General features: G+C 30.0%; 1 protein-coding gene across 2 annotated transcripts in view; it reads right to left on the bottom strand.

The window, feature by feature from the left end:
• The window catches only part of ck (unconventional myosin-VIIa ck), a 234346-nt gene that overhangs the window by 49959 nt on the left and 166403 nt on the right, over window positions 1-17984 (bottom strand). Inside the window, exons 17-28 of one of the 2 annotated variants that reach the window (XM_081769036.1) lie at window positions 16476-16592; window positions 16071-16181; window positions 15002-15205; window positions 13872-14066; window positions 13202-13390; window positions 9963-10180; window positions 9102-9348; window positions 8111-8284; window positions 5155-5382; window positions 4152-4325; window positions 3066-3183; window positions 1375-1501 (exon numbers count right to left, since the gene is read on the bottom strand). In XM_081769036.1, the coding sequence (XP_081625162.1) occupies window positions 1375-1501; window positions 3066-3183; window positions 4152-4325; window positions 5155-5382; window positions 8111-8284; window positions 9102-9348; window positions 9963-10180; window positions 13202-13390; window positions 13872-14066; window positions 15002-15205; window positions 16071-16181; window positions 16476-16592 (2102 nt within the window). The remainder of the gene's footprint in view (window positions 1-1374; window positions 1502-3065; window positions 3184-4151; window positions 4326-5154; window positions 5383-8110; window positions 8285-9101; window positions 9349-9962; window positions 10181-13201; window positions 13391-13871; window positions 14067-15001; window positions 15206-16070; window positions 16182-16475; window positions 16593-17984) is intronic. The other variant, XM_081769038.1, reaches the window with a different exon arrangement.

Raw genomic sequence — 17984 nt, 5'->3', positions numbered from 1 at the left:
TCATAATTTGATACATTGCATGTTTCGTGTATATTGGTAACAGTTCACTGAAGAGGTTACATGGCAGTTCAAATATACGAGTTGAGTTGATTTTGAGTTTAACTTCCCTTTCAGCAGCAAGGCTATATGAGACGAGATCTGCTGATGAACGTGGAATCCGAACCACATGAGCTCCCTCTGTGAATCGAATCCAGATCTCCAAAGGACGCCAAAAGCACGTACGCTAACCGCTTAGGCACGAAGAAGCTCTTCAAATATACGAGATAGCAGACGTTTGCAGTCTTGATACTAATGGAGATTACATTTAGTATATTGTGAAATTGATGGTGAGTTTGTAGAAAGAGAATGGCAGACAACAAAATTCGTGAAAATTATAGCAAATAATCTGAAGTTGACTTCAGAAACTAAAAATTGTGTTGCCATATCAAAGAATATGAAAGCATTTAAAGGAGTACAGTAGCTCAAAATAGTCTCAGTGCAGTAGTTATAGTATCAACAGAGAAAAAAATTCGAAAAACTAACTTCAGAAGAGTTATTGACAAGTTGATTGCCCAGAAGAGCATGAGAAGTAATTTCATATATGAAGGAAATGGAGCATTTGTTTATAAATTGATACTTTTCATTATGTGTAAATATATATATGGTTACTTTCATTGATTATTTATAGTTTTTATTTTATTTAGAATACTGAAAGAATTCTAGAATAAAATTTTCTAATGACTGTGAACTACCGAAAAATTGTCACGAGACGCCACTGATATAATATATAATAATAATCATCTTTAGCTAATTGAAAACATACAGGTGACTTATTCACTGTACAACCCTTAAGAAAAAATACAATAATTTCACTCAGATGATGAAAAGAGTCAGGATACATTACGAATATATACTGATAAGTCTTTCTTGACACTGAGGTAGCGTTGATGGAGATTAGATCAAGAGCGGAGACAGAAGATTCAACATTAGGTTAAAATTATCAAAAAAATGAAAGTAGTAAATAATAATAATAATAATAATAATAATAATAATGAACGGACGGATGAACAAAGTAAATAGGCCTCTCTCTCTCTCTCTCTCTCTCTCTCTCTCTCTCTCTCTCTCTCTATATATATATATATATATATATATATATATATATATATATATATATATATATATATATATATATATATATATATATATATATATATATGAGTTTTGATAGACCAAATTCCTTAATAATAAAATATATAAACAAATAAAATTTTAAAAAAAGCAAACGAAATTAACGAGAAAATAGAAATGTGTTACTGGCTGAAAATATGTATTACTGCTTATAAAATATATTATTGTTGTAATTAAGTGGTTAAAAATGAAAGAGAAGTAACTTACTTTTGACTTGATACAGTTGTGATCTCTGGGAAAGAAAGTTCCAGAAGAACCTGCTCCTGGTCATCAACAACGTATACTCCCGTCCAATTTACCGCAATTATTACGTCATTCTTTGGCAAGTTTGGACCTGCGATTAAATACAAATCGTTAGTAAGTGAGTAGTAAGCCACACTCACTAGCCAATCTCAATTTTTTGTTATTTTTATATAAGTAATTAATAATAATAAGAAGAAGAATTAAGAAATAATAAATCAAAATAATAAAAATAGTATCATTTTTACCTTAAGAAGACTGATGACGTTGTGGTCGTATGACGATTTGTCTTGTGCGTTGTATTATTCGCACAAAATGCGGAGAGATATCAAAGTAAATTATAACAGTCTCTGTGTTGTGAGAGTAGTTATTTTAGAAACTATTATAGGTGTTTTGCCAAAACATATTATGATAACTATTTTAGAGGGTTAATCTTTAAAATATCAGTATAGAATATTAATTGTGAAAACATTTTAACACAGAATGTAACTTATTTCTATGACTTAACAAAAATCATCGTATCAACTAGGACATTCTAGAACATTTTATAGGATTAATATCAATAATAGAATAGTACAATAATACAATCGGAAATAATTATAAGACGATTACTTATAGAATACATATAATAGTTTCCAAACATTTTACTTTTATTAACCTTTCTATAACTAAATAATAAAACTACTTTGTTGTTCCTGATTATTGACATATGGCCATTATAAATTGTAACCAAACATCTTGTTCTTCTGATTCATTCTAATCATTTCAACTTTTATTTTTAAGTCGATACTTTAATAACAATATAGACATGATGGATTTACAAATAGTTTCTCAAGCATACATGTTATTTTCAAAAACTGTCATAACATAGGTGACTAGGACTGAAGTCAGTGTCTTATATTTACCTCGACAAAAACTGGAAACTGATTTTCTGCTTGGGAAACCCCGAAGAACATCAGTCTTTACTTAAACACTAATATTACTAGCTAAACCTAATATTATGGACAGATAATTTATGATCAACATGAAATTGTAATTAAATGGCGAATGAATTACTTGAGTTTTGCGTTTAACTTTCTGTAAATATGTAACTATATATCAATCCTATATGTATGTTATTTTTACAGAAAAAACTTACAGTAAATCCTAGATAATTTGACAGAACATTATATATTGTGAAAAGTAGTTGATTTTGATAACTGATTTTTAGAAGAAGACTCAAAACTTACATTTTATTCAGAATAATGAACATGTAAGAAAATAATTCAGAATAACGAGCATGTAAGAAAATAAATGTAGACAAAAAATGTCTGTGCTACAACTTAGTTGTGGAAATGAACACATCGTGTTTTTAGAAAAGAGCCCAGCAATCCCTACCTTCTTCCCCAAAGAAAGATATAAGATCTATATTTGAGTAGATATACATCAAAACTACATAATAGAAAACAGCAAAAGAACTTTTTTCACACATATTTTAGAATACGTTTTAATTTTTCTCTTTTGTTATCAGGAAGATCAAAATAGTGAAAATACTTTTTTAAATCTTTCAATGCAGTGCAAGTCAGAAATCACCTCCAAACAAATCTATATTTTTTAAAGAAAATAGAGCATAAAAGTTTCTAAAATAAATTTGTAAAACACAGAATCTAAAAACTTACCAGAATTTCTGAAGGCTTCATAGAATCTTGAGAACAATAGCGGCCACTTGAATTTAGCATAACTTACTATATCTTCTTTTACCCTCAATGGAGGCACCTTTTCTTTCAAATAATAACTCTATATAAAAATGAAACGAGAAATATGATGAAAACCATTGATATAAAATTACGTAATGCAAAAACTTATTATTAAAAATACATTTCGAAACAAGTACGAAAATTAAAAAGTAAAAGCCCAGTTTACACACAACATAAAATATTAAATCTTTGATCATTTATGAAATATGAAAAGACAGAAAAGTCACGAGAGAGAATACTGCTATAAAGAAAACAAACTTTTAAAATTAAAATAATAAAAAGAAAAATCTTTATATGTGTATGTAATGTGCATGCCTTTACTAATAACAAATTGAAAGTAATACCTTACCTTATGAGAAGTCAAATTTGAATACTGCATTTGTGTGTTCGATTTGTGAAATGAATTATGTTTTTTCCTCAGAGTTATAATCAAGCAAATAATAATAATAATAATAATAATAATAATAATAATAATAATAATAATAAATAATAATAATAATAATAATAATAATAATAATAATAATAATAATAATAATAATAATAATAATAATAATAATAATAATAATAATAATAATAATAATAATAATAATAATGATGATGATGATGATGATGATGCTCTAGAAAGTGTGAAAAAGAATCAGTGCAAATATCTCCATAAAATTACTTAAGTGCAAATTACGACGTTTCAATATCTAATCAAAAATAAACATGTGCTGAATATTACTAGTATTTCAATCAATGCGCTGCTATTCATTGAAATTATTATTCACATATGAAAGCAGAAAATTTAAATAAATCGACATTCACATATCAGTTCATGCACTTAGGGAAACAACAGTTAAAAAGAAAGGAAAATTAATTTTCCAGCACTGTCTGAAGTGAATACAACATAAAATATTTCAATAGCAGTACTTACAGAATATTCGGTTGCAGTAGAATATAATTCTCTTAAGACAAGTATTCGAGAAGTCATAAAATAAAAAGTAATAAAACACATATACACGTTACCTTTTTATACGCTTGTATTACTAATTGTCCCCATCTTTCAACAGCTTTGTCGCCACTTGTAAGACAATAATCAGGAATGTAATTGGGAAGAAGGTTAAATAAGCGATCTGTATTCATGTCTGTACCATACTCAATGTAATACTGTTGAGCTGCAATCATGGCAAGATCTTCCTCCTGAAAAGATCAAATACGAGTTGCAAGTCTAAAAATAAACTTTGTTTCCTTTCAATCAAAATAAAAAGAACCACAGAAGTATTTTAATTGAAGGTTGATTGAACTTCTATAATTAGACCACTTCTTTAAAAAAAATCTCATGTCATAAACTACATTCGAGTTAATTTCCTACGCTAGTTTTACGATACACATGGATAGCAAAAATTTTGAACTACACGAGTATCTTGTACAGCTCTGTACAAGGTTATCAAAATAGGCGTAGTTTTGATATTTTGAGACTTGGTTCTACAGCAGTAATGTGTAATTTTCAATAATACATTTGGTTTTGCTTCCATGATTTTTAGCGTTCGTTTTCAGGACTGACCTATATAAGATGATGGGTTCTGAATCACACCTAATACTATGAGACATTCCCAATTCTCTCAAGTTTTCACTTATAGCATCGTACCTTAAGAATTACAGGTGGAAAAGTAATGTGTCAAGATTTTATTTTGGAAGGAGATAAAACTAAATCTGTACATAATTACTGACTTACTTGTATCATTCACGTAAATAATTTACTTATTTAGCTTGTTCAAAACATATATTCTATGTGTTGATTACTCCCAAAATCCCTCAAAATTCAAATAAACTAGTTTCAGAACAAGACAGGGACACAAATACAAGTCTAAATAATATTGTATTCAAAACTAATTGAAGTTGATCTGTTTTAATCAAGCACTTTTGCCGTAACTTTTAAGCTAAACATTTCTTGTTTGAATCTGATGCTGAAAGAAACATGGGAAGATATTACCATTTGAATTTTTTATTCTGAAATTAAAATTCTTACCTTATCACATCTATATTCACCAAATTTAACACCACGCACTACTTGTTGGTATATTAAATTAGTAGCTTCCTGATCTTCGGTTGGTTCATGCCACGGTGCAAATATTTCTTTCCTGAAGAACAACCTCCAAGGAGCATTTCTTTCCTGTGCACCTTGTTCTTTAGCATATTGCTCACACTGAGAAATGGCGTCCATTACGTGATCACCGCCACTTCCCAAGGACGACACCTAAAACGAGGAAACAAGGAATGACTAAACTATCAGTTTGGAGAAAGGGGCATGTAAAACAAGCAAATGTCTAATTATATTGTATGATTGATTAGATTATAGAATATAGTAGAATATTTCTTTATTATCATACGACGGAAATTCTGGCAATGGGAAATGCTAAGGAATTTGAACAGAGCTTATTTCAGTATTCACCTAGTAAACCTGAGAACAGAAACTGAAATCTGAACTCCTGTAATGCGTTCGATACTAGCCTATTGAGATTCGAACCAGAGACCTGGTGCACCAAAGGCAAGTGTGCTAGACACTAGACTAGGGGTACGCACGTTAAGAAATTTCTTTCCAGCAAATTTACTATAAAATTACCATATATCATCCAAATATAGCATAATGCACAATATCAGAGAATGCCGCTACATAAAAAATGGTGCAACTGTTTAAAGAAAACAAAAGAAAAAAACTCATAGTGAAGACTTTCCTGAATGAAGAATGAGATTAAAGCGTGATTTAATACCCAAACAAAAATGTTAATATCAAAAGTGTTTCTTTGTTTATAGTAGTACTTTCTTGCCCGTTAATTTTAAATTCCGTAACAAAATACCGTAAACTGGGTATACTATGGCCCATTTGTTTAAGTTTCAAAATTCTAATTCTAACATCTCCTAAAATTAGGGAGGTAATTTAATGGCATTTATTCTTGTTAAAGTGCAATCCTTTGACCTTCTTTCGAGAGCAGTAAACACTCAGTGTGACCAAGAATGATGATTATAGTTCCAATTTTTTGACGCTATGCAAGATTTTTCATGATTGGGGTAACTTTAGCCCATTTGTCAAAATGACTAATTAATACACGAAAGTATTATTGAAGCGCTGTATTTAAGAAGAAGAAGAGATGAACAGGGCATTATAAACACACTGGTGAAATTATCAATGTTTTTACTCAATTTCAATCGAACAAGAAATATCGTCAGATGAAAATATTTGTATTCTACTTGGGTGAATACGAAATATCTATAAAAGAACGCTACAAATTTCTGAATACTTAACTCAAAATACCGATATTACAAACAGAGGGGTGAAATCACTATGTTCAATTTAGAGGCAAACAAAAATATCGTTTAATGAAAATCTTTCTAAGTGGATGAATACTTAACATCCGAAAATAAGAGCACCATATTCTTCACTGCGATAGAGTACTTTACCGGTATCATACTGCTCAGTTTTAGAAAGAAAATTCTTGCAATTCAGGCAATGTATAGTATCCTCTTTTAGAAGCTAGTAGGGAGTTAATCTTCCTTATTACATCGCACCATTTGTACACCATTTCTTCTTTAATATTAGGCCATTACCAACACAGAAAATACGGATCAATGTTACCCCACGTAATTAAACGCTTAATAGTTTATGCGTTAATGAACAAACATTTAAGGCGTTATCTTATCAATATTCGCTAATGAACATGTTTTTATATGCTACTTGTGCATTCAGAATATGTCATTTTAATGCAATGAACAAAAGTTGTGGAACTTGAAATATGATAAATGTTTACTTGCTAACAATTGCTAGCATTTTGCTCCCCATGTTCTGGAAACAAATCACTAGCGCCAATATTCATATTTTTTCAATGTTGTAATACATCGATCCACAACTTTTCTTACTGATAGAAAATAATAACCATATAGAAAGAAATCAAATCTCTGTCTTCCTTTGGGCTAAAGTTGCCTTTAAAGGGCCAAGGTATACCCAGTTTACGGTATCATATTTAACTTTCAGCCTCTGAAAAGGTAGTTAGAAAACAAAAACCACACCCAGTTACAGGCTCGGTTGCGGGCAAACAACACACACATGTCAATTTGAAAACCAACCAAGACAGACAGCCCCGACTGAACATAGAATTTACAAGTTCTGTATGTTGTAAACCCCACTCCACACACACCCTCCCCCCAAAAAAACTTTTTTTTTTTATCTCCACTCCTAATAGCGTTTGAACCACACCGGAAGCAGACGTTTTAGCCATTAACTACGAGAAAATTTTGCTAAAAGGAAATTAACGAAAAAACTATCGCGGTAAAAGGAATATACTATATACTTACAATTCAATTTTCTAGAAAGTTTTCTACTTACATTTATGAACATAAATGTGCATAACAAACTGATACAAACTTCTCCTGATAATTCCAACAGTTAAATGCATCTTCAAACATAAAAGGACAAGGCAAGACAGGATAATATGTAAAAATAATAAGTTCCATATCTAACAAAATTACTCATATGTAATACAGTAAAAACAGTGCGAAAAACATTAGATTTCAATGACTTGAGAAGTTTGTGTTTGATATTTTTACATACCATCCTATCCCACCTTGTCGAACCAACTTGTCGTGTCCTTTTGCTCTTAAAGGTGATAGCTGCATCTAGCCACAGTAATTATTAGGAAAAGTTCATTTCTTTTCAACAAGACCAAAAACATTTAGCTATGACACAAACCAACAGACGCAAGATCTTAGCCAGTTACACACATACGCATCTAACGACATTAAAATTATCTGGCTAATGAGGTTAACATTTAATTTACCCTTTTAACTTAAAATGTCTTAGTATTCAATACCTATTCTTTTCGAAATTTTAAGACAATTTGAACTACAATATTGAACATTGACAGATAAATAAGCTGTTTTATATAACTTCCTGCAACATAGAAACTAACAGGAAATTTAATATTGCGTACCTTATCAAACAGGGCAATGTAGAGTGAGAAGCCAAATTGATCTTTAAGACCAATCTTATCCGACAATTGGTTGCATAACTCACGAGCTGTTGTAGCCGAGTCTGCCAGAAGAGTTTTAGTGTTTCCATCCATAAAAGTAATTGGCAACATTATAGGTTTCTTCGACTTCGTAGCCTGTAAAAATAGAATGATTTACAAAAAAATAATAATATATACTCAAATATGTTTGACTTTATTATTATCAGCTCTTTCAAGAAATTACATTAAAGCGACCCAATCACTTTATCTATTTCTCCTACTTTCAATAGAGTAAAATTAAATATTTTATAAACCTTATTCTCTTCTATGAAAGTATTGTATGTAATGTGGGAACACAGCAGTAAACATTCCCCTAATAACTTATAGATTAAGAAAATGTATATATAGGTTTATGGATAGAATATTTCACTTCAGAATTCATCCTAACCAAACAAACAACCAAATCCAGAATTCTCTAATTGAGAATTTTTAATAATGAAAACTATCCTAAATTATTTACTTAATTACAATAATCTCAAAGCTATTTTGGTTTGTCATCTAGGACTTAGCTCAGCCAAGTTTATAGATACTAAGGAATTACTTGTAACAACATATTAAAGTTCTACTAGTTATCAATTCCTCAGATTATACAAAGGCAGTCAAATTGATATTAAGTTTTGGACATAAATAAACGTCAACTAGCTGCTACGACTATAGGTATTTGTACGTACTTATCATATTACAAAACTTGACTTTAAAATGCAGTATCAAAATACAAAGAAGAATATTTAATCATTCAAGTAGTTGAACTACTATACTATTAAAATAAAAATTATTTAAAAGGTCTACTTAAAATGTCTCCTTTATAATCAAATTATTTATACAGCAATATTTGATTTGCCAAACAAATCATGTAGGAATCCAAAATATATTTCTATCTAAATAACCAGATATAATTTCTATTTATACAAACCTGTAACTCAAGCCAACTAGGGGGCTGATTCCGTGTTCCATTGTTGAACGTCCTTTTCAGTCTTTCTTCACAGTAAGGTGCATATCCAGGTGGGCCTTCCCGAATAAACGCTCGGAGATAATTGAGAAACTTTTCTGAAGGAGCAAAGCAACCAACACAAAGCGACAAAAGGATCCAGCCTCTTGCGTGAGATGACTTAGATGGATTGTTTGTTAATTGCTTACAGATTTGACAGTATATCTCATCCCTGTGACAAAAGATACGCACTTTTTGTTAGAAAATGTGTAAAATTCATGTGTAAAGAATAAAATATTATTTCTGTTAGGATGACTGTTACGATCATACCATATTTCAAAGAAACGACAAGTAAGTTAATTTTAAACATTACTACGTTTCCAAAACATATGTAATTATGAATCTTCAAGTACATTTCTTAAGAAGTTCCATATATTTAAGGCACGTTTAATCAAAGAAGAACAAGAAAAAAATTTCTGTCACAAGAACTGTTACGAACAAAGAACATTTGCAGGATTCATAATCCTCCAGAGGAGGAACAATAATAACTATGAATTTTCAATTAAAAATACATCACGCACTTTATAAAAATACTTTATCATCATTACCCCTGATTTACAACTGCTTTCTGTGCGTATTGTTCTGCATAAAAAATGTGAAATGGTTTTATAATTAAGAAATTTTCTCTTCTAGTTCAGGGGGATTTTTTTAATGTAGTATCTTTCTCGCACCTCACAATCTACAATTAAAAAATCAAGGGTCTGAGAAAATTTCCTTCCACACAAGCACAAAATTAATATAAAGTTCTACAGAGATGTATACGTATTTATTTTATAACTACATTACCTGAGTTCTGCTCGTAAAATTCCATGCCCTATAATAAAATGAAGCTTTTCAAGATTTGATGTTGGTCGAGATTCAAGCCATGACTGATAACTATCTGCCGTATATTCATCATCTTGCAATCTTCGCCGAACATCTTCACCAAGTTTGTTTTTCCTCTTCAATGTGAGAGATACTAGCTTATGGCGAATGGACCGTGGTTTTTGTTTTAGATAGGAGTCCTAAATGTAAAACACAAGAATATATAAAAGTTTTCAATAATTTCCATTGTATTAAATTATTAAAGAAATAGCAGAAGTTAGAGTAAGCGCCCTCCTTCTTTTCAAACTCTTGTAATCCTATTTGTCTATACAATGTCAGTTAAAAAAAAAAAAAAAAAAAGTAACTTACTTCACTTTCCCTTCCCCTGCTCTTTTTAAGTAAACTACTTTGTTATGGAATAGATAGTATTATTTGACTCAATACACTTCATTTTCAGGTTGCCCTATTTTATTTTCGGAAGGGAAGAAACATTTATTAATATTATTATTACCATTATTATGAAAAACTCACCAGCAACATGAAGTAATTATTATAATAATGTAATACTATATACTGACTCAAATCTGAACGAACAAAATATCTAATACTTTTTTTTTTCTAAATCTAAAGATACGTTCGTGCTTAGATTCTGAAAAAAAAAAAAAAATGTAATGCTTTCTTTCATAATAGAGAATGCGAATACCGTACTTTATCAGAAGCTTTACCAACTAAAGATGTGATTCGATTCTTTATTCGAAATGTCAAAATGATAAAAATTATTCTTTATATCAAAAACAGATGTAAAATGCTACCGGTATGCTGTAATACCAGAAAAAAGCACCACATATAAGTCAAAAAATAGACGTTTACAAGATAAACAAAAAATAGTTTTCATTGTTTAGGGTAAAGAAAAGATTAAATATTAAAGAGACATAGAAAGAGTCCAGTTATAAGACACTCGTATTTGTTTCTGCTTCTCTCGAGTTACTTTTACTTTCCCTTCTTCCTTCTTTACACTTCTACTATAAACAATTTGTAGCCCGCAATAGAGAAAGAAATAAAGAAATAGAGAATCTAACGGAATCATTTCCTGACATACTTTATATTTCATCCCAAGTAAGGGACTTGTTATTTCTGATATTTCAATCCGGTCCTCAATACAAGGAATTTGGTAGTAGCGGGAAATAGATTGGTCTCCACTAGAGGATTGTGTGGTGCTAATAATCTTTCGTTCATCTACTAGCTTAAAAAAATAAGCCACTTTGGAGAAGATAGGGACCTTAACAGAATTATAATACTCTTATTATATTATACTGACCACTTATAATGGATCAATCTGAACTCTTGCTTTTTATTCTTCTTTGTGTGGCAATATTTTGTCAGGTAAAGCCTTCGTTTTTACCTGTCGGTTATTGATGTAATTCAAACGTATCTCGTCACATGAACAACGCCTGTGACTCCTTATAAAAGTTAAACTCTTGCTGACTGTAAATCATTGTGAAATAATGCTTCATGCTTGCATACTAAACAGGGTGGATTGATTTAAATCACTATTTAAATCAAGATTTAAATTACTTGATTTTTTAAATAAAAATCGTTGATTTAAATCAAATTCCCAAATAAATTAATTTAAAGTGAAAATAAGTAAAACCTTGTTTATGTTCTATTTCAATTATGGAAGCTAATAATCATAATACAATGAGACGCAAATGTATGTACAGCACAGTATGAAAACGAGTGTCATGCAGAGGATGATTAGGAAAAAATCCCATTTTGAACGGGTAACGGGGGAGATCCTGCTTTCTACTCTTCGTAACTTAGGGTTTTTAAATAGTTAACTATCCCCAACCGGGAAATCATTATCGACATTTAAGACGAAAATTCTTTTGTATGCGCGTCTGTTTGTCTGTTCCCAGATAATAGGGGCATATTATCCCATCCCCTCTCCGAAACTTAACAAAATTTACGTTGTATAACTTTAGGCAAAATTTATGTACTTTATATGCATTTCGTGCCGCAAGCTAATTCCGATTTTTTAATGTGCCCCTGCCAAATATCAGTAACTTTTGTCATGTTGATAAACGTTGCTGTACTTTTTCCTTAATGCTTAAGAAAGATTGTTTGGGATTGAAATAGGTTAATGATAGGGGATTAATTCAAAATTCAACCCCAAACTTTCATTTAAATGGCATAATTAACATTTAATACTAATTCCTAATGTTTTTTCTTCAGTTAGCGACTTGTATTATACGAGGAGAAAGATTTGATTTAAATAAAACAAATCGATTTAAATAAAAAAAATCAACAAAAATGATTTTAAAAAACATAATTTTTTCCACTCTGATTCTGAATTTGTTATCAATAAGATATGTTGATGCTTCTTTTCTTATTTATTCCCTATCTGTTTATTAAGATTATTCTTTCATTCCTTTTAAACACCTACATACTTACTTTGTTTTTACTGATATCAGTATATCAGCGGAAAAGCACATTGCATTTACCTGAATCAGATTATAGGCAAAAACTAAGGGTGCAAATAAAGACATTCAATTTCATTTCATTTCAAGAGTGTGTAGTGGTACTAATCTTCTACTCTACTAACTTAGAAACAAGACACTCTCAGAAAAGTCGCAGGTCTTGATAGGATTAAACATATGAATCAGACTATCCTGCGTCAACTTCCTTACATTATAATCAATCCTTACATTATTGTCAGCTTTCTTCAATCATAATTTTATTCCTTTTTCTATTAAAACGTCAGATAGTATATTATCAGTGAAAGCTAAATTTAGTGTGGGAATAATCATTCAGAGACAACTCAATCAAACAAAATACAACAGACGATACAACAAGAATAGTAAGTTTCTACTTCCAAGTTATACACGATGAAAACAAACATTTATTTTGCAATTTTTCTGCATCACAAAATATTTCAAATACATATGTCAGTTTATTATAAGTCAAAGAACATAATTTCGCAGATGTGAACTTCTAGCTTCTTCCTGACTGCGAGCCTGCCTCTAATACAATATTTGGTATCTTTCTTAAAGTCAGTTAACCAACTAAACCACGACATTCTCTGTCTGGTATTACATTATAGCTAAGATATATATATATGAACTATTTGGTAGAAGTTTGCTCCATTCTCCAATGTAATACAGACTAACAAAGTTATATTTTCGTAAGAAATCCAGTTATGAAATAAATAGTCAAATTCTCACAGTGGAACTTACGGGATCCATGCCCATCATTTGAGCTTCTTGGAATTCTTTACTTCGGATGAAGTTTCTTCCTAAAGTAGCTGTAACTTTAGACATCACAGATGTGTTATCTCTATCCATAGTGTGGTATCTGGGCTCTGGTAGGTCACCAGTAAACCTTAATATTGTGATCCATAATGCTTGCGCAGCCTAAAATGAAACGAAAGTATGTGTTTAATACCACGGGATATATTAAGCTTAGACCTCGTCCTAGTAAGTTCATATACATTTAAAACATAGTAAAATATGTGCAGAAAAAAGTTACGGAAATAGAAACTTGCATTAAAGCTGGAAAACTGCTTGCGTAATTTTATGTAGAGGTGACAATATATCAAGCAAAATTATTAAAATATTTTTGTTGAACAAATATAGAAAAAAAAGAAAGAAAGATATATGAATATAAAATGTTTAAAGTAGTAAATCTGAAATATAATTACTTCATTTATTTTAAAAGTTTCTTGGAAAACAAAGAAACTTAGCACTCTTTGTTTTTAAAAATATTCAAAATGAAATCCCATTTCATATACTTATTCATGAAATAAGTTTCAAAACTTGCTGCAATTTAGTTACTGGTTTGGGGGTCGATTTCACATATAAGAGTGTCGTATACGGAAGATAGATTAACACTTACCAACTGATCTCCTTGAGTCTGTAAAGGTAGTAGAGGATGCTTCAGAGGTTTCCGAGAATACTGATGGTTGATATTTCCTTGAAAATATGTAGCTGCAAACTTCTGGAATTTGAATTCTGTCAGATCTTCCTCGTCAGGTGGAGCTTCGATTCTTTCCATGTCATCCAACTGCAAGTTCTTTGACACAGGAATATCCTAAAATTATTGTATATGTTAACAGAATGGAATACAAAATGAAGTCAATCATAATGTTTATTATTAAAGAGCGATTTCTTTGTTACTATGTCTAACGTAATACATTTATCAGAAGCAGTATTAGTTTCTCGATGGAACCCTTATGATCTATAGCTTTTGATAAACGATAATTCTTATATAACGCGAGAAACAACACATTAATAATGCACTAATTCCACACATTTAGGTAAATATATCAACACATAGGTTTAAAATCTCTCTCAAAGTTTAAACTTACTTTTCAAATAAAATTTGAACAATTAGCCCACATATAAATATTTTTTATCTTCATTGTGGAGCACATATTCACTTCTTTTCGATTTGATCATTTAGTTCTGACTAAATTTGATCGAAATATGACTTAGTTTCCACGAATTTGATAGATTTAGTATTCATTCATTTATCAGGTTTACTTTCCATGTTAGTTACTTTCCATGTCTATGTGATCTCTTTCTCAAATTTACTGTGGATATTTTTTGTCTTCAGCCTATTAACTTTCCTAATAAGTTTAAATACATTTGAATTTCGAAATATGAACATTGTTTATTGTCAAGTTTCTTTTTCTGTACCACTTAATTGTGACTTCTGAAATGAAAATGTACATCTCGTCACGAAAAGCAACGCTTCGAAAATATTAATTACTTTACCATGTTGTAATCAGTAAGTAGACCGCTCTTAAGACAAAATTGTAACATTGACCTATGAGTCAACAAAGTGAAATTACACAATAAACGCTATTATCGCTGACTGACTCAGATTAATTAACTTTCTGAGATTTATAACGACATATTTAAGTTAACTTCAATATTTGTCTCTCTTACTGTACTTTCCTTAAAAGGAAAAATTATATTTCTTGAACATATTTAAACATTATGTAAGTAATGATGTTATCTTACCCCCCATGAAGTTGTTGGCCCTGGTGCTTCACTGCTGGAGTCTGGAGGAAGAAAATGAAACATCTCATCCACCAATTCACCATCATCTACTGGTTCATTTCTCTTCTTATCTGCGTCCCTCATAATCTGGATTTTCCTCTCCATTTTCATTCGCTCTTCCATTTCCAGTTCATGCTCTTTTCTCTCCAACTCCTTCATTCGTTCCTGTACACAAAATATATAATTAAGTATGAACTTTTACGAATCATAAATCAAATTTGAGTATTATTTCCTTAAAACTACCTCATAAAGATTATTATAGTTCCTTCTCAAAAAGTGTAATAAAAGATAGTCTCAAGAACAAAGAATCAAAAGAAAAGCTGAATTTCCGTTAACAAACAATGAAATTTCGAAGACTGTCTCTTTCAAATTCTCATTTTGCCCAATTGTGTATAACTTACGATTTTCAAAAAATTCAATAAATAATAAGTAACAGTTTCATTCTGCTACTTACTATTATGAAATTTTGTTCAATTATGTATTGCTTTTACTCTATATTATTTTAATCTTTAAATGTTGTTATAAGAGGCACTATTTTGTATGTAATCTTAGAGTAATTTTAAAGTATATTATAATTGAATCTAGGATGATAGTTTTTAAAATAAATGAACTGCTCACTCGAAAGAAAATACTTACAAGAATTAAATTACTAACGATTATTATCAAAGTAATTTACAATTATATAAGTAATATTAGAATGATTTGGGCAAGAATATGAATAACTGAAGAAAATAAAAGTATGTATCTGACATACGTACTTTTTTTTTTTTTTTTTTTTTTTTTTTTTTTTTTTTTTTTTTTTAATAAGACGATAATACAAAACATTGTCTAGTAATAGAAATCGTTCGTCAGTAAAACAAAGTTTATTGTTTAAAGTCTCTAGCAATTTAAATCAAAGAAAAACAAAATTGGCAAACACTAATCTTATACACAAACACTTACTACGATTTTTATTAAATTACTATTTGAGTTTTCCTGATAGGAATTGAATTATATTTTACGTATTATATTATATTCAATATATACAAACCCAGAACTTCTGTTCTGCGATTTCCTTAGCTCTCTTATTGCCGGCAGCAAGCATTTCTGCCTCTTCCTTCTTCTTAAGTCGAAGAGCTTCTAGACGATGGTGATGTTCAAACTGAAACAGGATAATAAAATTTGAGATATTTCACAAATTTCAATTTCCTTGTATTTTATGACAAAGAACTACATACCAGTAGTATCAATAGCTATATGTGCGTCAAAAGTGAAAAAAAAAGAAAAAGTATTTTAAAATAAAAAATAAGTAAATACTATATTATCTGGAGCTTAAAAGTTGCTTTTACATCTTTTTGTATCTTGTGAATCAGTTAGCAAATAGTCATTCAGCTATATTCACTAATTCTGTATAGACTGACTAAAAGTTTTTTAAAAATATATCTGAATTAATTACCTTCAATTTTTTGTATCTCTTTTGTGCATTCATACGTCTTACATGTGCTTGTAGTTTAATAATGGCCCACATCTTTCTATGATACATCCGCCGTACAAGGTACCCACGACACCTAGCCTGTAAACGTTAAAGATAGTTGATTATTAATGACTACTAATAAAATATTAAACATTTACATAAAACTTTGTCTTCATTATTTTAAAAACACATACACACACACACAACTGATATATGTGTGAAAGTAGACAAATTAAAGAATTTCTATATAAATTTTGATTTCTATTTCGTCCTAATGTAATGCTTCATTTTGATATTCATCATAAGTATGTAGAAAAAGAATCACAAAAATTGACAAAAACTTGACCTAAACGTGAACGAATACTCATCAGTACATCAATGACAAAAATTGCCTCTGAGAATAATGACTGAATCAAAAGTTTCACTCATTACACAAATGCGAAATGTTTCATGACATTTATCAATCACTACACAGAAATACTTCATCAGAAGACAAAATGAAAAACTGCCATTTAAAATTCACGACTTTTAAATTAAATACATGTTTACCATGATCAAATCCTGAATCAACGCAACCTATTCTGCAATTTTGCAAAATATACACTCAAACTTTATAAAAAAAAAAAAAAAAAAAATCTACGGTAATAATTTTGATAATGCAGGTAATCTTCCGTTTTGGTACGGTTAATGGAATATATTAGTAAAGCTTATTGAATGACATATTGTCAAAAGAGAATTTTTAAATTTATTTTGTTTCACTCTTCTCTGGTCTTTTATAAAATATATGATCATTATCAACATTATCAAAACCATCTTCTGATGATTCTGATGATTGGACAGAACAATCAAGTTATATTTTCATTTATTCCATTACATACGTTAAAAGAAAATTAACGATGAAGTCAAAGCATGAAAAATGGGAAACATCACAACTCTAAATAGGATATTTTAAACACACTATTTTCAAAAGATTACCAACATCGTAAGATTGAAAATTATTTGTCTTTTGAAAGTTAATTTCTTTTCATTTGCGACAGAAATCTCTTACTACTCAGAATCGGAGGTCTTGGTAAAGGAATCAGTAACTTGAATCCAATTTTTACCCAGGTTACCACAATCTGTGTTTGATGCCTATTTTGTTATTTTTAATGACGGAAGGCTCAACTAGCTGCTCTTTAAGTTGAAGAAGAAAGTAGACTTTATGGATTGAATTTGAAGTTTGCTCAATAGATAAGTGTTTTTACAATCCAGGAAAAGGGAATCATTGTATTGCGCATTCCTTTTATTTTTCTGATGCTGACGTACATTTAATTTGGGCATCTCAATATATATTTCTGAAAAGTTGCATGTAGCACAGTAGACTCGTGCAGAAACCAATAAATTCGAAAAGAAGCTTTTGTACTCTGTAAAATTCTTCTGTGTTCATCGAAAGAATTAAACTGTTCCGATGCAAAGTTTCTGTATATTTTATGCAAACTGTTACTTACGTTC

This window comes from Thermobia domestica, chromosome 8 (genome assembly GCF_964235325.1).
Source record: "Thermobia domestica chromosome 8, izTheDome1.hap1.1, whole genome shotgun sequence".
NCBI lineage: Eukaryota > Metazoa > Arthropoda > Insecta > Zygentoma > Lepismatidae > Thermobia > Thermobia domestica.
The sequence above is the reverse complement of the archived record's forward strand: the minus strand, read 5'-3'. Positions and strand labels throughout refer to the sequence as shown.